Genomic DNA, 27049 nt, shown 5'->3' with positions numbered 1-27049 from the left:
AACTCCTACTTCTGGGCCTCCTGGCTCGGTTGTCCTGGTGGTACTGGTACTGGGTGGTCACCAGGTGGAGCCACATTCTTGGCTTCCGGGACGGCTGGGTCCCAAATTACAGCCACGAGTGTCCGGACTCTCATCCCTCATCAGGCAGCGCCTGCCCTGGACCGGGGACAGATGAGGATGGGATAACCTGCACCCCCCACTACCCCAGCAGGACAGTGGGGGAGCTGAGTGGGTCTTCACCAGGCCTCACGGGTGAAATGAAGAAAGGGGCTTAGGCGTGGGGTGTGTGGGGAAGCAGGACTCAAGCCGTCTCAGTGCTCAGATCCCTTAGTGGGAGGGGCCTGCTGGGTCAGAATGGGCCCTGCCTGTTCCCCACCCAGCCCTTGACATCTGACCCTTCCCCTCCCTAGCCTGGAGCCCACACGGAAGTGGGGGGTGCACAGTCAGAGGTCATCCTACCCCAGCAGAGACCTCCCGAAAGGGGGTGGGGGCGGGCGGAGACAGAATGTTCTGTCCCTTACTCTGTGTGCCAGCCCCTCTGGCCCGAGAGCACTTCCTCGGCCAGCCGCCCATGTAACACTTGCTTCCTCCTGAGGTCACTGCGATGGACCCCTTTTCCCAGATGAAGCGACTGGAGTCTCACGGTGGACACAGGACTCCGGTCAGAGTTTTCTCCCTGTGGGACGGCGCCCTTCACCCCTCCTCCCAGCCCTGTGCTCAAGGCTGCAGTGTGCACGTGGGTGGGTGCTGTGCACGAGAGAGTGGGGGCTGGCGGAAGCCGGGCATGGACGTTTTTGGTGCTGGTGGCTGGCTCCGAAGGGAGACACTCCCGTGTAACGAGATCAGATAGGAGGTGGGCCAGGAGCTAAGAATAGGATTGGGCATATGCTCCCGGCTCAGGTGAGGGTGTGCCAATGCCAGCCAGAGAGGAGCCCGCTGGGGCCAGGGGACAGAGCAGGCCCTGGGGCAGCGGAGCCCGAGACCCAGGGTTCCAGGGAAAGGGGCAGAGTCCGGCTCAGCTCATAAACAGAGCTGATAGGACAGGGCTGGAGGGGGGAGGGCAAGGATTGGGAGCCAGGGCGTTGGCATGGGGGTCAGGGGGTAAGCTCTGTGCTCAGAGGAAGCCCCCACCCGGCCCCCATGGCTTTCCTGGTCGCTGGGACCCTGCAGGTGGCCTCACAGATCGCAGATGCTCGAGAGAGCCTGGGAAGAAAGGTAGGCGGGCTGCTGCCTGGCCTAGCCTGTTCCCGGCTCTCAGCGGAGCCCCACCCCGGTGCAACTCTGGCCTTGCCTCCCCAGGGGAAGTACAGCATGCGGGGCCCAAGGGTGGCCCTGACCCTCAGCAGCCCTGAGGTGTCAGCCTCTATAGTCGCTGTCCTGGAGGGCGTGTTCCGGACCCTGGGCTTTGAGAGCTGCCAGAGGAGGGAGGCCTCTGTCCAGGTGAGTCCTCACCTGCCTCCCGCCTCCACGCACCCCCCCCCCCCCAACACCACCACCACCCCTGCTGCTGAGCCTCCCTGGACTCAGGCCCGGCCTTTACTCTTGCCCTAGGGCTTCCTTGGGGAGCTGGCCGCTTTCCGGGAGCAGCTGGATGCCCTCGGGGGCCCTGTGGGCTGTGCCTTAGTGGCCTTGGTGGCCCCCAGTGGGCAGCTGAAGCAGCCCCAGCAGCTGGTCCGGGAGCTGAGCCGCTGTGGGGCCCTCTGGGGCCGCCCCAAAGTTTTCCTTCTGCTCTCAAGTGCTCCTGGGGGTGAGTGGGCTGGGCAGGGACCCTGGCTGCGGGACAGCGCAAAGCAGAGGTGGGGGAGGGCAGGGGGGCCGAGACCCACCTTTCAGGCCAACGTGCTGTTTCTCTACCCAGCTGCCCCCGAGCCCGGAGCCTTCCTCACTGGCTTGAGCGAGCTGTGTGGCCGCTTTCCTCACTGGTCTCTGCTGCAGCTGCTGACAGAGGTCGGGGGGCCCAGGTCGGGGGGAGGGGGAGTCCCTGGGAGGGGGGCTATGCCAGTCACTTCCCCTGGCTCTGCTGTCCTGTCCTGAGCCTGTTAGATCAGTTGGCTTGCAGTTCTGCCCACCCCTGTTCACACTCGCACAGCAACTGTCCTGTCAGACTGGGGGTCCCTGGAGGCCAGAGTTGGGAATGATCCAGGTCTGGTCTGGGCTCAAGGCCCAAAGGTCTCCCTGGGCAGTTGGGTAGCCGCTGGGTGACCTTGGAGGTGAGGGGTGGCCCCTGGCTCTGCCCCACAGCTTCCCCCTGCCTGGCACCCTCCCCACGTGGTACCCCCCACGGTGAGCCTTCCCAGACAGGCTCCAACCTGCTCTAGGGAGCACCCATCTCTGGGCCGGGAGTGGTGCCGTGGATGGCACGGCCGCTCTCCACTTGAGGACGCCCCTGATGTTGAACCTCAACTAGGACCTCCCCTTTGTGCCCTCCCCTTCTTTTTGTCTGTCTTTTCCTCCCTTAATTCTGGTAGGGGACCCCAAAGAGACTGCAGGAGCCGCGAGGCGGCCAAGCTGTTCCCTGAAGCCAGCGTCCTGTTCCCTCCCGGAACCGTGCCCCTGTGGAGCAGCCCCCTGAGGCGTTCTCTGGCCTCACCCCCGCCCCCAGGTCTTCTGCAGGACAGCTGAAGAGTCCGAGGCCATCTACTGTCCAGTCCTTCGGAGCTCCTTGCGGGGCGCACTGTGCCTGGGCGACGTGGAGCCCTGGGGGCCCGAGGTGAGGGGGACGGCGTGGGGTGAACCACGTGGCAGCAGTCACGAGTGGGAGAGAGGGTCCGGGAGACCTGAGGTGGGGGAGGTGAGGAGCTGGGAAGCTCGCAGACCACGCCGAACGCTCCTGTGCTTGTCCGTAGCCAGAACCCAGCCCCACTGTTCGGTATGACCTGTCCGGGACCAGGGCCGCCCTCCTCCTGTCCGTGATCCACGGCCGGCCTGGGGCCCAGCACGATGTGGAGGCGCTGGGGACCCTGTGCCAGGCCCTGAGCTTCAAGACCACGCTAAGGACAGACCCCACGGCCCAGGTGAGGTCTGGTGGTGCCCTAAAGGAAGGGCGCCCCCAACCCCAGGACTCCAGCGACTCTCTCCCTGGCCCCTGCCCCTTGTCTGCCTTCAGTCCTTCCTGCTGCGTGCGTGGGGAGCTCACTCCCCTGCCTCTGGGCGCCCAGTCTCCAGGGCTCCTGCAGCCTCCCACACTGGCTGACCCTCTACTCCTCTGCTCCAGGCCCCAGCTGCACCCTCAAGCTTTTCCTGGGAGGGTCTCGGGTTCCTTCCCCGACACCCATCAGCTCATTGCCCCTCACGCGTCTTAACTTTCTGAAGCAGCTTCCCCGTTGGGGCCAAAGGCCCAGCTGTAAGAGGCTAGAGCCACACGTCACCTCCAGTTGGGCCATGCCTTGTGTTGCAGTGGGGGGTTAGAAAGAGAACTTCCGCTGTGGCCTGAGGTGGGCAGGAGGTGGTAAGTAGGGTGGGCGGGGGCTGGACAAGCCTCCCCGGAGGGCCACCAGGTATTGGGGAGGCAATGGCCCTGGCCCAGGCCTCAATCTCGTCCCCACCCCAGGCTTTCCAGGAGGAGCTGGCCCAGTTCCGGGAGTGCCTAGACGCCCACAGGGCCCCAGTGAGCTGTGCCCTTGTGGCCCTGATGGCCCACGGGGGGCCACAGGGACAGCTGCTGGGGGCCGACAGGCAGGAGGTACGGCCAGAGGCCCTGGTGCAGGAGCTGAGCCGCTGCAGGGCCCTGTGCGGCTGCCCCAAGATCTTTCTGCTTCAGGCTTGCCGTGGGGGTGAGTGGGGTCCTACCCCCCACCTGCCTCCTCCCGTCCTAGCTTCCCACACCCAGCCCTCGGCGACCCAGGACTTGCTGTCCACCTTCTTCAGGAAGCCTGAGCGCTGGTGCTTTACCTGTCCCATCTCCGGGTCTCTCCGGGCCTCTCCTAGAAGTCAAGTCCACCAACTTGAGCACTTCACCCTCAGCTCTCGTTGTTCACTGCTCTGGATTTTCTAGTCTCATGGGGCTGCCCTGGAGTTCTGGGGGGTGGGCTATGGGCCCCTGGAGACCCCCCCCCAGGTGTCTGCTCAGTGAAAGGGCCTGTGTGTCCACTCCTCTTCCAGGGCATAGGGACGCTGGTGTGGGGCCCGCAGGTCTCCCTTGGTTCCGGCGCTGGCTGCGGGCATCACCCACCACCCCCTCGCATGCCGATGTCCTCCAGATCTATGCTGATGCCCAAGGTGGGCGTGCCTTCCTTCTGGAGGCTGGGCTTGGCCAGGGGCTACTGGGTGGCCTCTCTGGCCTGCATTTCCAGGGCTCTGAGCTGGGGGCCTGCTGCCCCCAGCATCCTCTTGGCTTTGCCAAGAGGTTGGGAAGGAAAACCTTCCTAAACTGCAAGGGCCTTTGAAAATCGAGGGCTTCTTCCCCTACTTGAACCTCGAAACAACCTTGGAGTCAGGAAGGTGAAATAGCTCTTCTAAGGTCACAGAGCCGATACGTGATGGGGCTGAGCTTTGAGGTTTTGTTTGGTTGTTTTTATTTATTTATTTATTTTTTTTTTTTTAATTTTTTTTTTCAACGTTTATTTATTTTTTGGGACAGAGAGAGACAGAGCATGAATGGGGGAGGGGCAGAGAGAGAGGGAGACACAGAATCAGAAACAGGCTCCAGGCTCTGAGCCATCAGCCCAGAGCCTGATGCGGGGCTCGAACTCACGGACCGCGAGATCGTGACCTGGCTGAAGTCGGACACTTAACCGACTGCGCCACCCAGGTGCCCCGTTTGGTTGTTTTTAGACTGCAGTTCTGATTTGCCTTTTCCGCCCTGTGTTCATTCCACTGCCCTGGGTGTCCTTGAGCCAGACTGAGGGGGCAGCCCCGGGGCTGGTAGAGTCCCAGGGTGCTGGGTAAATGCTGGTCTTTCTTGCAGGCAGCTCTCCCTTCCCCACTGCAGGGAGCTCTGACCAAGCAGACATCCTGACGGTCTATGCAGCTGCCGAGGGTAAGGGGACGGGTCATCAAGAAGCCCTGTTACACGGGGCCCTGCATCCTGGCTGGACATCTGGAGTGGCTTGAGGGACAGCCACGGCGTGGCAGTTGGGGCACAGGGGCACTAGCCCCTTTTCAGTTAGGCCATCTTCCTCCCATGTCTATTATTTATAATAACAGTAATGATGGTGAGCATATATTGAGAGCTGACTGTACGGAGGGTTGCAGGTTCCGTGAGGGCTCTGCCCGGTGCCCAGAAGGTGGTAGGTTCACAGTGAATATGTGTTCCACGTTCAATGCAATTGTGTATTCGGTCCACAAATATCAAGCGACAAGTTGTTCCAGAAGCAAGAAATTCCTGCTCTTTGCACCATCCCCTTGCCAGACCCCTGAGGTCCTGTCTCTTTGCCACTCCCTGCCTTTTCCCCCAACAAAGAGCCCCTGGGGATTGGAAGGCCGCGGTCCTGTCCCGAGTCTGACACTCTGACCCTGGTCTTCTGGCCTAGGCTGTGTAGCCTATCGGGATGAGACAGGCTCAGACTTTATCCAGACGCTGGTGGAGGTCTTCAGAGCTGACCCTGGGAGAGAAGTTCTGGAGCTGCTGACTGAGGTGTGTCGGGGGAGAGGCAGAGCCCTGGGGAGGGGGGCCGGGTTCATCCTTCTCGCCATCTCTTAACTCTGTCCGTGAGCCACACTCGCCCCTCGGTGCTGGGCGCTGGCCGGGCGAGATGGACGGCAGTTATTAGCCACATACACTCCCTTTCCGCCGCGGAGAAGACGGGGGAGAGAATCCGCCTGTCACGCGGGGCCCCTGGGAGTTGCAGTCAGGCGCAGAGTGAACCTGCAGGGGCTGTGGGCCGCAGGCTTTATGGGGGGGGGGGGTGCCCCCTGCTTCCTGCAGGAGGAGCTGATTGGCTTGTTTGAATAATTTCACTACCTGCAGGGAACTTAAGTCCCTCAGGTTAAAAAAAAAAAATGTTCATGTTTATGTATTTATTTTGAGAGAGAGAGAGAGAGTAGCGAGCGGGGGAGGGGCAGAGAGAGAGGGAGAGAGAATCCCAAGCAGGGTCCGAGCTGTGAGCGCAGAGCCCCACGCAGGGTCCATCTCAGGACCCGCGAGATCATGACCAGAGGGGAAACCAGAGTCAGACGCTCAACCGGCTGAACCCCCCTGGGCGCCCCTGAAGCCCCTCAGATTGAGGCCAAGTGGAGCGTGGCTGGGTCTGACTGGCGTGGGCCTCGCAGGTCAACCGGCGGGTGTGTCAGCTGGAGGTGCTGGGTCCCGACTGCCCGGAGCGCCGCAAGGCCTGCCTGGAGATCCGCAGCTCGCTGAGGCGCCGGCTCTGCCTGCAGGCCTGACCGCGCGCCGCTGCCCCGGGGGTGCGGCCGGTGGGAGCCACAGCCCGGCGCCGCCGCCGACTCCACCCGCGGCCCCCCGTTCCTCAACTGTCAGTGGGGGAGACAGCCCGGGCGCGGGGCTCGGCCGGCGTGCTAGAAGCGTCTGTGCATGACCGAGAATGCGTCCGCTCGCAGGGAGGCGGGGCAGCGGGAGACTGCAGGCAGGGTACTCGGCACCCAGTAAGGGTGCATCTGTGCTCCCGGGAGCCAGGCTGGGCCCTCCTTCCTGCGGGCGGAGGGGCTGAGGAGCCCAGCACGGGCCCGGCTGGGCTGGATGTTCCGAGCAGGGGCAGCCGGGGCCCACGTCGCGGTCTCAGCTCCCGCACCCCGGCGGCGCCCCGCGCCGGGGCCGCGGAAATGCAGGAGACGCGGTCACAGTCTAGTCTGGAGCCATGACACTCTGGACCGAGCCTTGCAGGTGGATCGGTACTGTGAATGAGGGGAAACAGGGCCTGGGGAGCGCTGGGCAGCTCCCGACTCAACGCGCTCCGGGGCCACGTGGGGGAAGAGTTCCAAAGGCGCCTGTTAGGGCAGGAAGAGCCTGCGCGGCCTCACCGGGGCTCGAACGCGTAAGCACAAGTCAGGGAAAGCGGTTCTCGCGGAGCCGCCCGGGCTCCTCTCGGCGCCGGGCCCCGGCTCCGCCCACATAAAGCCCGAGGGGGCGGAGCTCCTTGCCAGTAGGAGCATGCGTATTGCGGTACAACACGCAGGCGCCTGAATCAGCTTTATGAGAAACGCGGTGGGAGCGCCACCGGCGGGGCCGCGTGGCCTAATGGATAAGGCGTCTGATTCCGGATCAGAAGATTGAGGGTTCGAGTCCCTTCGTGGTCGCTGCGCAGCTTGTTTTTCTCCCTCCGCTTTGCCTTTTCCCTCGGTCGGGACTGCGCCCTCCGCGAAACCCTAGGTCGCCTGGGCCGTGCCCCGCCCGCTGCCCCGCCCTCCGGCACCTCGGCAGGCGCCGCGCGCCTGCAAGGGCGGAGCTCAGGAGCCAGCGCCTGGTCCGCACGCCCGCGCCCCCGAGGAGCTGCGAGGCCCACCGGTGGCAGGAACCTGAAGCCGCCGGCCGCGAGTCCCGGGGCCCACTAGGGACTGGCTGCACGAATACAGTCCTGAGGACCAGAGCTGTAGCACATGAGAGGTTGGACCTTTGGGCGCGGGGGGCGCGCGGGGGGCATGGGAATTGTTCCAAGGGCTCAGGAGACAAGTGCGTTCCAAACTATAATAGATTATCGTGATTAAAAAAAAGTTTTGGAAATTCTGGTGACGGTTGGATGATATTGTGCATGTAACTGATGCCACTGAATTGAATTGTACGCTTAAAAATGGCTAAATTGGCCATAGCGTTATATACACATTTTTAACAGAATAAAATGTTTTAAAAAATCTAATAGATTATTTGGATTTCTTGCAATGATAGTGTACCCTTAAATGACTAGTGTGGATGTATATTTAAACGTTTAAATATAAACAACATGCCCAGGGTTGGGTTATCATTTTACCTGGGGAAAAAAATGTCTCCACTTGAGGAACTGTGTTCTCGCCAAAGGATTCTGGCTAAGCCAGCTCACCTAGGTGACTTGACCTCCTCCCACCTGGTGACCGCTGGGGCAGTGGCAGCCGGAGCCCACATTCCGGAAGGTGCGCGCAGGTACCCTGGGGTCATGTGGGGTGTTAACCGTGTTTGTGGTGCTTCGGTGGTTTGAAGCTTCTTTAGGACCAACATTTTGGAGGTGAGAAAGAACACCCATCCTCTGGTGGGAAAGCTAATGCTGGGTTATCATCCTCACGGGCACAGCCAGCCGATCAGATATGGGGCCACTAGGGAGGCCACTGAGCTCTGTTAAAACCGCGGAGACCTGAGCCCAGGTAACACCTCTTGTCTGCGGGCCAGTGTAGGGAGGAGGACAAGGACAGGGATGGCGCTTTTCCCACTCTCCCGGCTGGCACCCCCGTCCTCTCCTCTCCGACGTTTTGCATAGCCAGCTCCTTCTTGCTAATAGATAGTTACCAACGAGCCCGGATTCTCCCGCAAGGAGAAGGAAAGGGCTCGCCCAGGCTTTGATGCCCAGGCTTCTCGCACCCTAAGCGAGGATCACACCGTAGGCCAAAGAGCTGAGCTGACACCTGTGGCCCCGGTTCTTTAGGTTCCATCTGCGTGTGCGCGGTCCCTCCAGGGTCCCAGGACGCTCAGGAGCGGGTGAGCACCGGGTGAATGCGGGTGCTGAGGGGCAGGATGGAGACCGGGACGGAGCGGGGAGGCTGTGCGTCATTTGTGGGAACCACGGGGAGGTGACCGAGAGACTGGTCTAGGACCAGATACGAGGCATCTGCCGCCGGCCCCGGTGGCCTAATGGATAAGGCATTGGCCTCCTAAGCCAGGGATTGTGGGTTCGAGTCCCACCCGGGGTACGAGGGGTTAAATTTTAGACCTCTGCCAAAGAAAAAACCGAATCCATTCCCTAGTGGAGGAAGCAAGTTCCTGGAGTTTTTCCAGACGGAGACCTAAGCTACTGACAATTCACTGCAACTCTATTTTCTAATCAGGGGTGCGCGTTTCCAGCTTTCACAAAAGAATACTTGCGTCGTTCAAATTTTTCAAATAACCATCCATTCTACCATCCTTTTCTCGTGATATAAAGGAATAATTGTTCGTTTTCCCAGGTGTATTAATTTTATTGTGGTTTCATATATTTTTAAGAGTTCTTCTCTTTTATAAACAGATCCAATCATTTAGAGATTAAATTATATGACAACTGTTGTGCTTTAAAACAGCGGACCGAGTGCTGATTATGGTTAGTAATATGTTCCGCATACCTGAAAGTTGCTGTGAGAGGAGATCTGGAGTCTTGTCACCACGCACACAGAAAAAGTAACTATGTGAACGGATGGATGTGTTGACTTCACAGTGGTAAATATTTCACAAATGTATTGGTAAATAATCGGTAAATATTTCACAATCACATCGTACACCTTCAATGTATTTCATTGTTATTTGTCAATTATATCTCAATAAAGCTAGGGGAAAATAATGAGTTGGATGGAGGTGTAGACGAAACAAGCCTATCTGTGAATTGATAATGGCTTAAACTGAGGGGCAGGACACATTATACTATTTCTCTGCTTTAGTTCATGTTTGAAATAGACCATAATAAAGTTTTCTCTCTCTTGGGGCTCCTGGGTGGCTCAGTCAGTTAAGCGTTGGACGTCGGCTCAGGTCGTGATCTCACGGTTCGTGAGTTCAAGCCCCGCCTTGGGCTCTGTGGTGACAGCTCGGAGCCTGGAACCTGCTTCGGGTCCTGTGTCTCCCTCTCTCTCTGCCCCTCCCTCGCTCATGCTCTGTCTCTCTCTCTCAAAAATAAGCAAACATTTAAAAGAAGATAAAAATGAAGTTTTCTCTCCTTTTAATCCATGCACTCTCTGTCTTCATCCCGAGGTAAGAATCTCCCAAGCTTCGGGACAGGAAACAGAGTAAAATCAGCCTCCTATTCCACGTGCCCGTAGAAAGGATGACCACTGGAGCTTTATAAACACATATAAAACACAGTTCTCTTTTGCCTTTAGAAACCACGAACGAGACTCTTCTGTTCATCCAGCTTCGGCCTTGCTTCTTCCACTTTCCCAAACACCCGGGGCCCCGTTGTCCCCACTGGAGTCAAGGACCTCATCTCAGTGCCGTGTCTCCCATCATCGAGGGCGACCTGAGGAGAATGGGGACCACAGAGCTATCCAGGGGTGCTGCCGCTTCCCGCTTCCCTCGCTGACATTTCTCAATGCCCCACTGAGAGGAATGTTCTCCGGGCGCTCGGGGGCGGGGGGCGGCTGTGCCCGTCGTGTGTGACACGTCCCCGCCAGCACTGCCGTCTCCCTGTCTTTGGCTTCCTTTCTCTGCTTGATGAAGTTCTCACACGTGTCTCCTTAAACATAGGCTACCACGGAGTTCAACGCTGAGCCAACCAACCAAGAAACCTAAGAGAGCCACAGTCAGCCGCACAGGGTAACGTATTAAATACAGGCTTTCTGGGGCGCCTGGGTGGCGCAGTCGGTTAAGCGTCCGACTTCAGCCAGGTCACGATCTCGCGGTCCGTGAGTTCGAGCCCCGCGTCAGGCTCTGGGCTGATGGCTCAGAGCCTGGAGCCTGTTTCCGATTCTGTGCCTCCCTCTCTCTCTGCCCCTCCCCCGTTCATGCTCTGTCTCTCTCTGTCCCAAAAATAAATAAACGTTGAAAAAAAAAATTTAAATACAGGCTTTCTGGGAAGTGCCGCCCACCCCCCCAGGTCAGTAAATTCACCAGCCACAAAGTCAAATCGGATCTCATCTTGCTCGCTCCAACACCCTTAGCTTCATTCCCACACAGATCCCCTGGGTTTCTGCTGGCCTAAAGGAACACCACTGCCAATTCTTTTGGTGTCTAAGGGATTTCCTCCCGGGTCAGCTCTTGTCCTCAGCTCCCACAGCGTGCTGGTCTGACTGCGGTTATGGGGCCCGGCTCACAAGGGTGGTGGGCGTGGCCTTGGCGGAGGCGTGGCTTCCCCTTGCGAGACCGCCGCTCCAGCTGAGATGATTACAGCAAGTTCAAGCGCAGGAAGGCTACTCTCCGCAGATTCCAGGCTGATTTTGCTGGCAAGGAAGCTCCAAGTGGCTGGGGGCATTCGAGACCCCCCAGAGGTCTCCGTGCCTTGGGCTCCACTTCTGCATCACCGTCGCCATTTCTTTCACACAATAGATGTCCCGAGGCTGGGAACCCAACTTCCATTGTCATTCTACAACGTGCACCGTTTACCTACGTGTTTGATCTTTAGCCATATCAGCCCTGCAGCTGTAAGAGACGATTTGGGCTCAAGGTAGAAAGGTCTGGTTTTGTCATTTTCTTTCAGTGAGCCAACCAGCGCCCCCAGAAGAACCCCTTTCACGCCACTATCCTCATAATCACCTTTACTGCCACGGCAGTATAGGACAGCAGCCGCAGGGTCCTTCAGGGCGATGCTTTGGTCAGCACTCCATCACAACCGACCAGGTGGCGTGCGGCTCGATCTCGATGCCACCACATGCCGTGGATTACCAGCATCCCCTTTCCCGTTGGCAAGGAGCTCAGTGGCATTTGAGCCCAAATTCATTACCAAATCAGGGTCCAGGCAGCAGTCAGAAAACCCATCCGTGGGTGTTGGGGAGAAAGAGGGAAGGTTGGTTAAAGGGCACAAACTTTCCATTGTAAGACGAATAGGGTGAGGGGATCTCACATACAGCATGGCGATGATAGTTAATACTGTATCGTATGCTTGAAATTTGCTAAGGGAGTGGATCTTCAGTGTTCTGACCAAACACACACACACACACACACACACACACACACGCGGTGACCGTGTGAGATGATGCATGTGTTCATTCACGATTACCCTGTGTTGATTATGGTAATCATTTCACAATGTATACATATATCAAACTATCACATCAAACACCTTCAGTATACACGGTTTTTGTCAATGATACCTCAACGAACCTGGGGAGAAAAGAAAAGCCATCTGTTATTTTAATGAACCATGATTGAATGAACGATGATTCACTAGATACAAAGAGTTGCTAATGGGGCAGTAAAGAAGGCAGAAAGCAGTTACCACCTCTAGGGCTGGGGGGGGGCAAGGGAAGAGGTTGGGATTATTAAAAATCGAAGCTTGGAGGGGGCCTTAAGGAGCTGAAAAGCAGATGTTGGAGAGAATGCCTCTCAGCTGGGATGAGTGTCTCTGAGTTCAGAGGAGGGTCCCGTGGACCTCAGGCAGCTTGTGCCGGAGTCTCTAATGAGCCGTGAGGAGGCTGATTTTGTGAGTGTGGGGAAATGTCAAACTGGATTCAGTTGTTATTCCTGGGATGAACCGTTGCTGCCTGGATAGAACGGGTGGTGGTGGCGGGAACAGAAAACAGGAACTAGGGACTCCTTCCTCCTCCAGCCTTTCAGTCTATGCCTCCTGTGGGCCAAAGCGAACAGGGATCGGCTGTTAAAGCAATCACCAAGCAGGGTCTGGAAGGGTGAGTTGGAAGCCGGCGATAGCAGAGTTCTAATCGGCACACCTGCTCTGTCCTGCTTCCTGAACGTGTTCAGGGATGAACCCATTACTCAGAAATCCCCGCCTCGGGCTTGCTTCTGGGAAACTTGTCCTTCAACGGTTGGAGCCGGACTCTAAGAATGAGATTCTAAAGTTGAACCACCCGCTGGCCGCCTGGCCCGGAAGACACAGCACCCGTGGTGGGAGGGTTTTGAGAAATGCAGAGCAGGTGTCAAGACTTCCGGCCTGTGCTGACCGGGGATAGACCAGAGGAGCTGGGAAGTGAACTGCCCATGTCTCCGGGTGCCTCACAGACACAGCGGGAAAGATCTGGTCGAGACCGTGGGATTATGCGGCTGTTGTTGTCTTTTTTTGGTAAGTTTCAATTTTAATTCCACTTAGTTAACATTCAACGTAATATTAGTTTCAGGTGTACGATATCATGAATCAACACTTCCATACATCGCCCTGCGCTCATCAGGCCAAGTGCGTGTCGTAATCCCCGTCACCTATCCCCCCCCCCACCCCGTGCCCCCACCCTCTCCCCTCTGGTAACCATCAGTTTGTCCCCTTTAATTAAGAGTTTGTTTCTTGATTTCTCTCTTATCCTTTTCCCTTTGCTTGTTTTGTTTCTTAAATTCCACACGTGAATGGACTCATACGGTATTTGTCTGTCTCTGACTGACTGGTTTGGCTCAGCGTAATACATTCGAGCTCCATCCGGGTCATTGCAATGGCAAGATTCCATTCTTTTTTATGGCCGAGTAATATTCCATGGTGCATCTACACCACATCTTCTTTATCCATTCATCAATCAATGGACACTTGGGCCGCTTCCATAATTTGGCTGTTGTAGATAACGCCGCTATAAACATCAGGGTGCGTGTATGCCTTTGAATTAGCGTTCCTGTATTCCTGGGTAACTACTCAGTAGTGCAATCGCTGGGTCATAGGGTAGTTCTCTTTGTAGCTTTTTGAGGAGCCTCCATACTGTGTTCCAGAGCGGCTGCGCCAGTTTGCATTCCCACCAACAGTGCAGGAGGGTTCCTTTCTCTCTCCATTCTTGCCACCACCTGGTGTTCCTGGTGTTGTTGAGTCTAGCCCTTCCGACGGGTGTGACGTGATAGCTCATTGCAATTCTGATTTGCATTTCCCGATGATGAGTCATGTTGAACATCCTATCATGTCTCTGTTGGCCATGTCTCTGTCTTCTTTGGAAAAATGTCTGTTCATGTCTTCTGCCCATTTTTTATTTCAAAATAAAAAAATAAATAAATGTATTATTAATTATTAATAGATAAATAAAATCTTTTTTTAAAGATTTTGTTTTTTAAGTAATCTCTACCCCCAACATGGGGCTAGAACTCGTAACCCTGCGATCAAGAGTCGCAAGCTCCCCTGACTGAGCCAGCCAGCTGCCCTGTGTCTATTTTTTAATTGGATTATTTGGTTTTGGGGTGTTGACTTGTATAAGTTCTTTATATATTTTGGATACTAACCCTTTATCAGATATGTCATTTGCAAATACCTTCTCCCATTCCATAGGATGCCTTTTAGGTTTGTTGATTGTTACCTTTGCTATGCATAAGTTTTTATTTTTATGAAGTCCCAAGAATTTATTTTTGCTTTTGTTCCCTTTGCTCAGGAGATGTATCTAGAAAGAAATTGCTACGGCTCATGTCAAAAGCGTTACTGCCTGTGTTCTCAGGGTTTTTATGGTTTCGGGTCTCACATTTAGGTCTTTAATCCATTTTGAATTTATTTTTGTGTATACTGTAAGAAAGTGGTCCAATTTTGCCAAGACCATTTGTGGAAGAGACAGTCTTTTTCTTGTTGGATATCCACTCCTGCTTTGTCGAAGATTAACTGACCATAGAATGGTGGGTTTATTTCCGGGTTTTCTATTCTGTTTGATTGATCTCTGTCTACTTGCATGCCAGTACCATATGGTTTTGATCACTACAGCTTTGTGTTATCAGTTGAAGTCCAGAATTGTGATGCCTCCAGCTTTGTTTTTCTTTTTCAAGATTGCTTTGGCTATTCAGAGCCTTTTAGGATTTTGAGGATTCTTTGTTCTAGTTCTATGAAAAATACTGTTGGTATTTTGATAGGGATTGCATTAAATGTGAAAATTGCCTTGGGCTGTATAGACAGTTAAACAATATTTGTTCTTCCTACCCAGGAGCATGGAATTTCTTTCCATTTCTTTGTGTTATCTTGAATGTCTTTCATCGGTGTTCTATACTTTTCAGACTCCAGGTCTTTTCGCCTCTTCGGTTAGGTTGTTGTTGAGTAGCTTTACCGCACGGACACAAAAGAACGACAGACCCATGTCAACTAATCGCCCGTTCAAAGCACTTGGGCAGAACCCAAAGCAACCCACGTGCCCTTCGGCCAACAAAGCCCAAGAGCAGGCTGGGGGCCTCAGTGTGAAAGTAGCAGATCTTGAGGAAAAGGTGACCCTCCTAGGCCAATGTCAGAGTGCTGGGAGGGAAGACGTGAGACCCAGAGACTTGGCGTGGGGGTAGCTGAGGGCGGGTGCGGGGACAACCTGGAAGTCTCTGGGCCCAGGCTTCCACCCACCCCCACTCTGTTCTGTTTCCCCGGAGAACTCTGATACATGCAGTCTGTTTGGGACGGGTAGGGCGCCCCAGCCCGGCGCCAAGTGATACCCGGCAGGTGCCTCCTCACTCCCCAGCCCACTCCCCACCCCCCACGGCAGCCTCGGTTTCCTGAGCCAGGACCTGGGGTGGCTGGATGCCAGAGCAGCATAGGCACCCGGAGGAACGGACCCCCGGAAACCCCAGATACCCAGACGACCCGACGTGGTGATCAGGACTGGCATCGTCAATCCTTTGGGCTCTCCTACCCTTTCACAGAAGGGAAGCCATACTTCTTCCCTGGCTGCTTGCTCTGGTGGGAGCCGGACGCCGACGTGTACTCGGAGTATCCCGCGATTTCCAATTTTCTTTCTACCTTAGAAAGGGGAGAGGAGCTGGGACAGGGCTGGACAGATGGTCTCTTCCCTGTCACTTCCCTGCCGCACCAGGAGGGAAAGCCTTGGAAGGCAGGGGGCACAGTATTGGAGAAAGGGAGGGTCCGCGAGGGGATACAGAATGGGGGCCCCATGCAGGCCTCCATTCAGGGCCAGAGTCAGTGAGTTTCCACCTTTAGCTGGAAATCCACTCCAAGTACTCTTTCGTAGCTCTCCTTCAGCCTTTAGAGCTGAGACTTAAACTCCTAAGCAGTGGGTTCGAGTCCTAGGTTGGGAGCTATTTTATTTTGGCCTGGTTAGCCCTTGCCCAGATCTTTCCAAACTTCAAGGAGGTTCCTAGCAGGGAAACTACTGAGAGAGGCTGTCTCCGCTGTGTGTGCTGTATATGGAACTTTTGTGTAAATGGCAACTTTTTAAAATTACTATATATATATATATACACACACACACACACACACACACACTATATATATTTATACTATTTATATTTATACTATATATTACATATACTATATATTTATACTATATAGTATATATACTATATATACTATATAGTATATATATAGTATATATAGTTATACAATATATAGTATATATATTTATACTATTACTATAGCATATATATAGTAATAAATATATAGTATAAATATATATACTATATATATAGTATAAATATATATACTATATATATAGTATAAATATATATATATACTATATATAGTATATATATAGTATATATAATATATAGTATAAATATATAGTGTGTATGTGTATATATATATATATATATATATATATATATATATATATAAAACATAAAACACGAATGCATCTTGCCTCTGTGAGGTTCCTCCGTGGTCCCTCTGCTGTGCTAGCCTCCCCGGACCATCCGCATGTTCCACTTTGGAAGAGTTTTAGTTTATATTATACAGACCAGACCCAGTCACCTGTTTCCGTCGTGTCAAGCTGGCTCAACAAAAGTTGCGCCCAACGTGGGGCTCGAACCCACGACCCTGAGATTAAGAGTCTCATGCTCTACCGACTGAGCTAGCCGGGCAGTCGTAAGGGGCCGCTATTCCACAGGCTGATTGAGGTACTCCAGAACTTTCCTGTTCTAAAATTGGTAAGGACAGGTTCTGGATCCTGTGCGCGCTGCACCCCTGGCAGTGGAACGCAGAATTGGCGGATTGTTTTCAGCCAGGAGCGAGGGCGCCGCCAGGTCACCGTGTGCCGTCCTGTCCTGTCAGTGGGTCTGTGTGGCCCAGTGGTTCAGGGGAGCCGGCAAGTCTGGAGCAAGAGCATGGGACGAGTGTCACTGGAGACGGCCGGTAAGGAGCCCGCTGTGATCCTCGCTTAGGGTGGAGAGCTGCCAGGTTCCAATCACGGAGGCTCCCTCGTTTTGAAACCGTCGGCCCTTTCTAGGGCTGGCGGCAAGGAGCAATCGGGAAGACTTCGGGGCCTCGCCGAGGGGACAAGCCGGGGAAAACCTCCTTCCCAGGTGGGTGCTGGACCCCGCGTTAGAGCAAGAGGAGAGAAAAGTTGGGAGCGTTCGCGCACCTGCAGATGGGAAGAAGTGAGCGGCGACCCCGGTTCTGACCCCCGCTTCGGGGTTCCCCAGTTGCGAGGGGCCGAGCCCGGGCCCCGAGGGGGCTCGGCGGAGCACAGGAGCCCCGGGGTCCTTTCCCGAGCGGCTGGAGGCCTGGCGGGGCTGGCCGGCCGAGCCTCATTCGCAGGGTCCCGGACTTGGGTCCCACGTTGGGGGAAATTTCTGGGCTGGGGCCCACGTGAGACATCGCCGTGCTCACCTGGGCCCCGCACGCTGGCTTCTCTGGTGGCTCCGGGGGGGGGGGGGGGGGGGGGCCTGGCAGGGGCGGGGCCGTCGTGCTCTGGAGGGGAGGCGGGGAGAGGGTCCGGGGGCCAGCGGGTCCCCCCGCTCCCTCCTCGCCCCACCCTCTCCCCTTCCGGATTCGAAACCGAAACCTTGCCCCGCGCACCTTTCCGAGGGACCAAGAAGACGAGACTTGGTGGGACGGGAGCTCGGAACCGAGCACACAGGCCTCCAGGGAGACACCTCACAACCTGTGTCGTGGGACGGCTCGTTGGTCTAGGGGTATGATTCTCGCTTTGGGTGCGAGAGGTCCCGGGTTCAAATCCCGGACGAGCCCGTCTTTGTCTTTTCGGAGTGTCACGATGCCTGAAGCCTCAGGAGGTCCGGGATCAGAGAAACTGGTCGCCCTCTCACCTCCCCCCAGGCCAGTCTCACCTGTCATTGAGCAGGAAACCTGGTCTGCGTGCTTGTGCGTGTTTGCACACGCCAGGTAGTCCCAGGATGGGGGGCGAGGACCCGACTGAGTCTGGACGCCTTCTTCCCTTTTGCCTTGGCGTGTGATAGGTCATGTTTGTAGACATTTTTTTTCTTTCTTGAGGGGCTACCAGAAGGCCCTTCCACAGACAAGGGAAGGAAAGAAACCACAGTGGAAATTGGGCCTGGGGAGGGGCTGGGCCTTAGTGGTGGGGCCATGCGGGGCACATGGCGCCTCAGATCCCCATGCGGGTCCCCACAGGAGCCTCGGGTTCCCCATGCGGGTCCCCACAGGCGCTTCGGCCACGTTGGAAGAACCGCAGGGTTTCGATAGGTTTTATTACCATTCAGGTATGGTGGGACCGGCACATGCAGCCATTGAAAAGTCGGGTTATTCCCCACAGCTCCCTTGAAGGGCACGCCTGGCCCCTGGGCGTGGGGACAGCACAGGGGAGGCACCGGGTCGTCAGGGAGCACAGGACGTGAGGAGAACGCGTGGGCAAGAGCTTTTCTCCTGGTTTCGGTGAAGCTGGTTTGAATTAACTTCAGCTGCCTCTGGGACATAGGCACTGTCCCTAGTTGTCTGTTTCCTGGCCTTGGGGTGATTCTGGAAGGTGCATAGTAACCCCCAGTCTGAGAGCCCCATGCAAAAGGCGACGGGTGGTGGTGGGGGGGGGGCGCTGTGGTCTCCAGTTGGCTTGCGTCGGAAATGCACCCTTTAAGAGTCGTTTGCTAATCTCTAGGAATTGGCTGACCTTGGGAGGGAAAAATCCCGCCAGGGTCAACAAGGCCCCGGACGTCAAAGTTTCAGAATATAGAAAAGAAAAGACCTGGTTAATAAAGGCAGGGCGGGAGACTTTGGTGGACATTTCAGCGGCCCCCCAGTCTGGGAAGAGCTTCCCGATCTCAATCAAGTCCGGCCTGGGGATTGTGGCCCGGGGCCCTCACCAGGCGAGCGGCAGTGGGGCCAGGGCCCTCTGCACGTGCAGACCGGTGGGCCTCCCCTTGACCCAGGCAGCCTCTGCTTTCTTCACGCAAGCCCCAGGGCGGTGCGTGCTGGCTGCCCCTTTTATGCCCCCTGACGCTGGAGTCCCTGAGGGGAGCAGGCCCAGAACCCTTGAAGACTCCCGTCGCTTATGGGGAAACCACTACCACCCCCAGCGGCCCAGTAGCTCCTCCCCCAAATTCTTTTCGGAACCAGCAGCATCCCTCCCTCCGGCCTGCCTTAACCCCTCCTGACTCCAGTGCTCAGGGTCTGCCCCCCACCTTCACACCCAGGCCTGGAGGGAGCTTTGGCCGGGGCTCCGCGGGGAAGGTCCCTGGGGAGGAGGGCACATTCTCTCTTCTGCTTCACGTCCCTGAGGAGCCCACACTTTCCTCCCCGCAGTCTTTTCAGGGCACGAACGGAGGCCCCAGCAGATCCCTGTAGGGACGGACCAGAGACGGGCCCGGTGCGCGGCAGACCCAGAGCGCACCTGGACCCCGGTGGCCGATCAGGTCTGGGCCCCAAGGCCGGTGTCCAGGTGTGCTCAGTGGACAAGGGGACGCCTGGACCCTGGTTATGGGCAGCGGTTTCCCCTGAGGGCTCCCCAAATTTCTTAACGTCCTTCCTCATCCTTTCTCCACTTGTAGACACTCAGCTTCCATCTGGGTCCGAGCGGGGTGCAGATGCACGTCTTGGAGCCTGGGGACAGAAGGTGACACTTGGGTCAGAGCGGTGGGTCCCTCCCGTGTATGGCTTGGGAGGGGTGGGGCCCCATGGGAGAGAGAACGGTCCCGCTCCAGGGGTGCGGGGTCCAAAACCTGTCCTCAGCTCCACTCCACAGACCGGCCCTGCGCGTGGTGACAGAAGGAGGGTCTGGGGGAGCTTTCCCAAGCCCATAGCCTCAGTTTCCCATTGGCAGGAAGAGCGGCCACCCCAAAACCCAGACTGGGACTTGCTGCCTTGGAGTCTTAGCGTGTGGCAGTGCTGCCCCCCACCCCCTGCCATTCTCCTGTCCATAGAGACCTGAATCAAACCCTTCTCTGACACCCACAGGAAGTGGGGCCGGTTCCTGACCAACGAGCCAGAGCCGGAGGGGTGGCTCCTTGGTCTAGGGCTTTGATTCTCCGTTAGGGTGCACGAGGTCCCAGGCCCAAATCCTAGCCGAGCCCTGCTTTTGGGAGTGTTTGGCGGTGGGCGCGCTGCAATCACCAGGACGCGTGGACACGCCCCCCCAGGCTGTCACCCTCCCCTACTCATAGTGGTCCGGGGCCCTCTGCCCTGAGCGCTTCCCCACTGAGTGATGATCGTGCCCTGGAGTCCCACGTACACCCTGACCCCCAAAGGGACAACTTAGCAAAAATTTGAGCTTGTCACACCGCGCACGTGGCATCCTGCCGTGGCGTCCCTCGGCCGTGCAGGTGATAGCTGTGGCTCCTTCCCTTGACTAAACCCAAGAGAAAACTGTGACCGTGGTGGCTTTTCTCCTGTAGCCAGGTCCAAATCTCCAAAGAACCGCTTTCTAAGATTGCTTTGCTCAAAGAGGGAGTTGGGGAATAAAGCGGCTGGAGAAGCCGGTGTAAGGAGTGGGTGTCCTTCATCACCTCCGATGGCTTTGGTGCGCCCAAGAGGTTTTACCTAAACCGAATATGCCAGGAACTGCTCAGCGGTCTCTTTCTTTTTTTTTTTTTTTAAGAATTTTTTTTTTAAATTTATTTATTTTTGGGACAGAGAGAGACAGAGCATGAACGGGGGAGGGGCAGAGAGAGGGAGACACAGAATCGGAAACAGCCATCAGCCCAGAGCCTGACGCCGGGCTCGAACTCACAGACCGCGAGATCGTGACCTAGCTGAAGTCGGACGCCTAACCGACTGCGCCACCCAGGCGCCCCCCAGCGGTCTCTTTCTAAAAGGACGCCCAGCGTGGGGCTCGAACCCACGACCCTGAGATTAAGAGTCTCATGCTCTACCGACTGAGCTAGCCGGGCAGCCATAACCAGGGTGCTGCGGCTGAGTTTCAGAATTTGTTGGGCTGCAGACAAGTCAAAATGGCTAAGCAGTTCAGGTCTTGGGGACAATGGGGACGTGGCCACTTCTGGAGTCCCTCGGGGCACTCTGCGTGTGGGAACTGCTCAGAAAGGGCGGCGTCCCCAGCCCGGCGTGGGGAGCGGGGAGCTGAGTGGTGGAGGCTGAGGGTCCGCCCTGACCGCCCCGCACACACAGATAGATGGGCTGGGGGGCGTAGCCGTAGGGAGCCCTGAGGCGTGGACGGGACTCAGCGGACCCGAGCCAGCTGACCCCGCCACACATGGACAGGCGGCAAAATGGGGAAGTGACAGCGGGCCCGTCCTCCCTCACGCAATCAGACAAACCTGCGAACTTAAAATAATTATTAGACCCACCAGATTCCACTCGTTCGCGGGAAAATTCCCATCTATGCTTCCTTTGAATTCTCAAAAATCAATTTATTTTTATTAAAAAATTAAAAATATATATATATATTGCCCCCAAACCTTCTTGGTCCGCCCTTGGGCAACCCTGAGCTGCTGAATCTGCCCCCCACCATGGTCGGCTGAAGGTGGGTGCGGGTGGAGAGCGGGTTGGGAGACCCCAGGGTGCCTGCCTCCCGAGCTCGCTGCCTCGGGATCCAGTTTCCAGGTTTCAGGGGCAAGAGCAAGGTGTCCCTGGACGCAGAGGTTCGGTCCATGTGCGTCTGCCTGAGCCCCAGGTGGGTTGGGGCCGGGGCAGCCCCCACCGCACCCCCCTCTCCAGAGCAAGGAGGAATTTTAGGTAAACAGTAGGTTGGGAGCAGGACCCAGCAGTTCTCTGCTCGTCCCCCGCCCCAAACTCTGGAGTCGGGGTGGCTCAGTGACTCCGCTGAGGATCCACTGAGATTCCAGGCTCCACACCGCAACTGCGTGTGCGGATCCGGCCCGCGTCCTGAACACAGCTCACCAGTGTAGACAGGAGGAAGGAGGCAGCAGGGAGCCGGCACACAGACTGGGGAAGACAGAACACGGAGTGCATGGTGTAATGGTGTTGGGTGTGTGCAAGGCACTGAGGGTATTTGAAAACAAAAGGACTTTACTCGCGGAGGTATTTGCTCCCCACCCCAAAACGAAAAGCTTTTATGGTTGAGGCTATACGGTATGTGCTTTAAAATTAAAAAGTGGAGGAGGACAGGTTTTCAAAATACACAAAAATGGGGGAGGCTGTGTGTGTGGGGGGGGCAGAGAGGTTTGAGAATTCTGGATTTCTGCTCAGTTTTGCTGCGGACCTAAAATTGCTCTAAAAAACAAAGTCTGTTCTTAAAAAAAGGCATAAACAGGCGGACGCCTGGCTAAGTGAGTTGGTAAAGCATGTGGCTCTCGATCCTAGGGTTGTGAGTTCAAGTCCCATGTTGGGTGTGGAGCCTAGTTAGAAATAAGAATGAAAAATACACAGATAAATTTGAGCTGCTATTTCTTCTAATGCATTTAGCCCCATATTTCTTCTCTTTTGGGTCTCCAATGACTCCATTAGATATTTTGTTAAAATCCCAGCAAAACCTTAAGGCTCTTTCTTTCTTTCTTTCTTTCTTTCTTTCTTTCTTTCTTTCTTTCCTTCCTTCCTTCCTTCCTTCCTTCCTTCCTTCCTTCCTTCCTCCCCTCCCTCCCTTCCTCCCTCCTTCCTTCCCTCTTTCCCTCCCTCCCTCCCTTTCTATCTTCCTGTTCAGTGAGTCTTTCCTCCATCTGGTTCATCTGTTTGTCGCACAACCATTACACTATTTTATTTCAGCTATTACATTTCTCAGCTCTAAGTTTTCCATGCGGTTATTCCTTATGTCTTCTATATCTTTGAGACTTCCAAGTTTTAATTTTGTTTCACATGCGTTCTTTATAGCTCCTTCCAGTATTTTTAGGATGGCTGCCTTCTACCTCTCCTTTTCAGATGGTTCCAGAATCTGTGTCCCTGTCTTTCACTCATCTTTTCTCCTTCAAGTTGGGATTTTCCTGGTTCCTAGTAGGACCAGTGGTCTGCAGCTCCGTCATGTTTGGACAAGTTTGGTGTTATGTTTTGAAACTCTAGATCTCATGTACATCTTCTGATTCAGCGCGCTCCTCTGACAATGCACCCCCCCCCCCCCCCGCCGCAATGGGAAAAGAAGATTCTACCTTGTTGCTGCCTGGGGGGCGCAGTTCACGCAAGGTGGGGCGTCCTTATTGAGGGGCAGGAGCGAGAGTTTAGGCTCCCCACCAGGCCTCTGCTGTCACCCCCTGGCTGGGGGGAGGTGGGGCATCCCACCAGACAAAGAGAAGGCTGGAGCAACGTTAGAGGCTGTAGTAAAGCAAGGCTTCCGGGGCTGCTGCTGGGTCCTGGGCCCTGCAGGTTTTGTTCAAGTCCCAGGAAGGGAAAGGGGAGGTGAGGGGAACCCGGGGCTGAAGTCAAAGTGTCCATTTCGAGAGCTGCGTGCTCTGGGCAGGCCCTGCCCGCCACCAGACGCTCCCCTTCGGGCAGGGTGATCGCAGGGAGGCAGGGGAGGAGGTTGGAGGGGGAAGTGCCCCCGGAGGCTCCCCGGACCCGCACTGGTAATTAACAGAAGAAGCAATGCTGGCCCTCAGCCAGAGTCTGGCTCCTCGGGAACATAGTTGGGGGGCGGGGCTTCCCCGCCGGGTCTGGGTCCCCTTGCCACTCCGGCGGGCGCAGGACCCGGGCCACCCAGCCCAGCCGCCGTGGTGGCTCAGCGCTCCCCCTGGCGGCCGGGAAGAGAATCACCTGGGAGTGCAGGAGCGGCTGGAGGCCGGTGAAGGGCCGAATCCCTGGCTGAAGCCGTGGCCTCTCACGTCTGTGTGGCGCGGCTGCTCCTGGACATCTCTCTCTGTAGGCCCCAGCTCCCTCAATTCGATGTCGAGCTCAAGTTCAGGACTCTCTGGCCGCGGGAGCGACGGTACATCAGGTGGCGTTTGTTCCTGCAGGTGGCTCTGGGCTGGAGCCCCAGAACTTCAACAGGGCCCTGGGGGGATTTGAGAAAGGAGAAGGAAAAGGATGGGGCTCGTCCGGGATTTGAACCCGGGACCTCTCGCACCCTAAGCGAGAATCATACCCCTAGACCAACGAGCCACCCCTGGCAGCTGCCTACTTCTCCTTATTTCTAGTATCCTCACGCCCCAGGTCCCCACCTCCCTGCAGTCTCCTTCTCTGGGGGCAGCCATGCCCGCACCGCCTCTCCCGAAGCAAGATGCGCTTTTGCCTCGGCTTGTAGCACCTGCCTTTAATACTTTGAGTAGCGGGGAGGTAGGACCAGTTTTTGTCCTTGCCCGGCTAGCTCAGTCGGTAGAGCATGAGACTCTTAATCTCAGGGTCGTGGGTTCGAGCCCCACGTCGGGCGTGTGGTTTTGCCTGATAAAGAGGCCAAAGGACAACTCAACGCAGGGAAGGTATGTCGCAGATCCGCCATTTAAAGAGGCTTTTAACGATCTCAGGTAGATGCTACCAGGGGGGCGTCTGCGTGGCTGCGTGGCGCTCCGAAGCCTTGCACGGTCTCTGTGCTCCTGTGAAGCAATGTAAATATTTGGGCCCACCAGCCAGCTTTTGGATGCTGGCCCAAGAAGACACATAGCTATATCTTTTCTTAGATTAGTAACCCGACAGTGACCTGCGCTATCACATTTGACTGGGGAACAGGATGCAAACCCAGAGCTCGGTGTCTGTGTGGGTTTGGGGGTGACTCTCTAGGTCCCGAGTGGGGCTCCCAGGAGGAGGCTCCTGATCGGGGCCACTCCAGTGCCTGAGGAGGGACTGCGCAGAATTTCCCTCCCCCACCCCCACCCCCACCCCGAGGTTGGTGGCCTGTCTGCTTTCCTTCACTTCTCCCCAGTGAAAGGGAAACAGACAGGAGGCATTTCGTTTTCTATTTTGGGGAAGAGGGAGAAGGAGGGTATGTGCTTCCCATCAGCTGACTTTCTTGTGTTCTCTTGCAACGGTTTAGGCTCGTGAAAAGACCCTGCTAAGTGCTTGACAGGACTGTGTTTTCTTTCTTTTGTGGTGGGGACCCAGGTTACGCTGGGAGACACCCCTTCTCTGGACCCTGGGATCTGCCAGAGCCCCCTCTATTTCTCACTCAGGGCACTCTTAGTGTCAGTAATCTTTCCTGGTGTTCTTAGGGGAAAAGGAAACTCAGTTTATTAGGGACTTAGGTCCATACACCTTCGTCGCTTCTTGGAAAAAATTCTTACCAACTCAGTGTCTCTATTAGCTTCCCGTGGCCGCCGTAAGAAGTTACCACAATCTGAGCGATTTAAAACAACAGAAATATATTTTCTCACGCTTCTGGAGACCAGAGTCTAAAGTCAGGGTGCCAGCTGGCCATTTTTTCCACTCTCTTTAAAGGCTCCAGGGAAGAACCCCTCCTCGCCTCTTGCAGCTTCTGGTGCTCTGGCTAACTTTGGCTTCTAGACTCATCACTGCGGTCTGTGCCTCCACTGTCACATGGCTTTCTTCCCTCCACGGGCCTCTGTGTCCTCATATAATCTTTTTATAAAGACACCTGTCATTGGGTCAGGGCCCACCCTACTCCAGGATCTCACTGTATCTAATTATATGTGCAAAGACCCTACCTCCTGAGGTTCTGGGTGGCCACGGTAGTAGGGGGACACCATTCAACACTCTTTTTTTTTCCAAAAAATTTTATGTTCCTTTTAGTTTTCTAACTCACAACCCCAAGATCAGGAGTCAGATGCTCTACCCATTGAGCCAGCCCAATACCCTATTTTCTTTTTATTTTATTTTATTTTATTTTTTATTTTTTTAAAATTTACATCCAAATTAGCATATAGCACAACAGTGATTTCAGGAGTAGAGTCCTTAGTGCCCCTCCCCCATTTAGCCCCTCCCCCTCCCCCCCCCCCATAACCCTCAGTTTGTTCTCCATATTTATGAGTCCCTTCTGTTTTGTCCCCCTCCCTGTTTGCTATTATTTTGGTTTCCCTTCCCTTATGTTCATCCGCCCTATCTTCTTATTAAATAATAATTCTTTTTTTACTGGGATATGTGCAGTGGGCGGGCCCTGTACGGCTTCTCCAACCTTGGGATGAGATTGCCTACTGCCTCCCACGGTTCCTATTCCACACTGATTCTCTTGCCCTGCTCGCGCAGATACTGTGGGAAATCCAACGTTGCAAAAATATAGCATCGTGAAAAGTTCAAAGTCAGTGTTCAGAGAGTGCGGTGTCTGATGGATGTTGAGGGTTGATGTTTCCCTCAAAACTTTTAAATACCCCTGGGCATTTTTACACACTCTAAAGGTGCCTCCGCACATCGCAGACTCAAGCCTGAAGCACCACCTTTGCGTGCTTTAGGAGCAGAAGTCGCTGGCGTCACAGGGAACTCATGCTGGTGGCTCCTCGCGGCGGAGGTTTGGGGGTGATTGTTTTGGAAGTGGCTGTACCCTGAGCCCAGTCCCGCTTGAGGGTCCTGTCTATGACTGAGTGGTGCCTTGACCCAGCCCAGCCTTTCAACCATCCGCAACACCGAGGACTCAAGACCCCAGGTCGGCCGGGGGTATCCATCTCTCTTGGTCTGAAAAGACAGCACAGCCAGGCCCCACACTGCCTACTTCAGAAAGACCTCCTGGATTGAATCTGAGACCTCACATCTAAAGCAAGACAAACATCCTTAGGCCAAAAAAAGTCCCTTTGGTTGGTGATCCTTGGTGGCTCTAACTTCTCTCCCTCACTTGCCTGACGCACTGACTCGGTTTCCCTTGGCCAGGGAGTATGCCCTCATACCTGGAGTCTGGGAATGCTAACTCTGGACCTTGTTTTCAGATGGGTCCCCCCAAGGGGCCCCCAGTGCTGGGCACAGCAGAGGACACAAGGACAGCCTAAGCAGAGAGTGAGTGCAGGTCCAGGCCAGCTCTGAAGGCTGGAAGGTCTTTTAGTCACTGTCATGTGGAGTGATGAGTCTGTGGGTCCCTGCTCCTTCCTGGCCCTGAGTGGACTTTGGTCCCTTTGTCAGCAACAACCTGACCACCTGGAGAAGGAAAAAAAAAAAAAAAAAAAAAAAAAAAAAGCAGCAGAGACACGGGCTCGTCCGGGATTTGAACCCTGGACCTCTCGCACCCAAAGCGAGAATCATACCCCTAGACCAACGAGCCAAATTGGCCCTGCCCTGTCTTGTTAGTTCTGTCCCCTGGCTTCCCCCTCCTTCGGCTGCGGTGGTGTCCTAGATGCCTACCGCAAGGAAAGAGGATTGGGTCACCGTCCAGAGAGCCGTGAGGTTCGACACTACGGGTCTTAGAGGCTCAGGGGTCAATTCCCCCCCGCCCCCCCAGAGCCTCTGTCACCGGGACCTCCCTCCCGCCCTGGACTGTGGCCGGCTCCAGGACCGCG

At 55.6% G+C, this 27049-nt stretch overlaps 1 protein-coding gene and 8 non-coding genes across 10 annotated transcripts; 5 read left to right on the top strand and 4 right to left on the bottom strand.

Annotated features, from left to right (window-relative positions):
• Window positions 1-81: 81 nt before the first annotated feature.
• Window positions 82-15273, top strand: LOC147573188 (caspase-14-like). 2 transcript variants are annotated; one of them, XM_086692193.1, is made up of 13 exons: window positions 82-661; window positions 1300-1440; window positions 1552-1747; window positions 1859-1947; window positions 2603-2710; window positions 2847-3014; window positions 3551-3773; window positions 4102-4218; window positions 4907-4978; window positions 5472-5575; window positions 6211-10095; window positions 10289-10357; window positions 11238-15273. In XM_086692193.1, exons 1-11 carry the CDS (start codon window positions 605-607, stop codon window positions 6322-6324), a joined length of 1389 nt encoding a protein of 462 aa, XP_086548319.1. In that variant the 5' UTR covers window positions 82-604; the 3' UTR covers window positions 6325-10095; window positions 10289-10357; window positions 11238-15273. The 2 variants fall into 2 exon arrangements, with proteins under 2 accessions (XP_086548319.1, XP_086548318.1); XM_086692192.1 differs by lacking the exon at window positions 82-661 and adding an exon at window positions 685-1215 and having other exon boundaries at window positions 11238-15263.
• TRNAR-CCG (transfer RNA arginine (anticodon CCG)) lies at window positions 7122-7194 on the top strand. The gene has a single exon. It is a non-coding gene; the product is annotated as a tRNA-Arg (tRNA).
• TRNAR-CCU (transfer RNA arginine (anticodon CCU)) lies at window positions 8700-8772 on the top strand. The gene has a single exon. It is a non-coding gene; the product is annotated as a tRNA-Arg (tRNA).
• Window positions 15274-16380: 1107 nt separating the features above from the next.
• TRNAK-CUU (transfer RNA lysine (anticodon CUU)) lies at window positions 16381-16453 on the bottom strand. Its single transcript has one exon. It is a non-coding gene; the product is annotated as a tRNA-Lys (tRNA).
• Window positions 16454-17489: 1036 nt separating this feature from the next.
• Window positions 17490-17561, top strand: TRNAP-UGG (transfer RNA proline (anticodon UGG)). Its single transcript has one exon. It is a non-coding gene; the product is annotated as a tRNA-Pro (tRNA).
• Window positions 17562-20595: 3034 nt separating this feature from the next.
• TRNAK-CUU (transfer RNA lysine (anticodon CUU)) lies at window positions 20596-20668 on the bottom strand. Its single transcript has one exon. It is a non-coding gene; the product is annotated as a tRNA-Lys (tRNA).
• A 3040-nt stretch (window positions 20669-23708) lies between these two features.
• Window positions 23709-23780, bottom strand: TRNAP-AGG (transfer RNA proline (anticodon AGG)). The gene has a single exon. It is a non-coding gene; the product is annotated as a tRNA-Pro (tRNA).
• A 195-nt stretch (window positions 23781-23975) lies between these two features.
• Window positions 23976-24048, top strand: TRNAK-CUU (transfer RNA lysine (anticodon CUU)). The gene has a single exon. It is a non-coding gene; the product is annotated as a tRNA-Lys (tRNA).
• A 2694-nt stretch (window positions 24049-26742) lies between these two features.
• Window positions 26743-26814, bottom strand: TRNAP-UGG (transfer RNA proline (anticodon UGG)). Its single transcript has one exon. It is a non-coding gene; the product is annotated as a tRNA-Pro (tRNA).
• Window positions 26815-27049: the final 235 nt, after the last annotated feature.

Source organism: Puma concolor, chromosome E3, assembly GCF_028749965.1.
Source record: "Puma concolor isolate L17-30 chromosome E3, mPumCon1.1.hap2, whole genome shotgun sequence".
Taxonomy (NCBI): domain Eukaryota; kingdom Metazoa; phylum Chordata; class Mammalia; order Carnivora; family Felidae; genus Puma; species Puma concolor.
The sequence above is the reverse complement of the archived record's forward strand: the minus strand, read 5'-3'. Positions and strand labels throughout refer to the sequence as shown.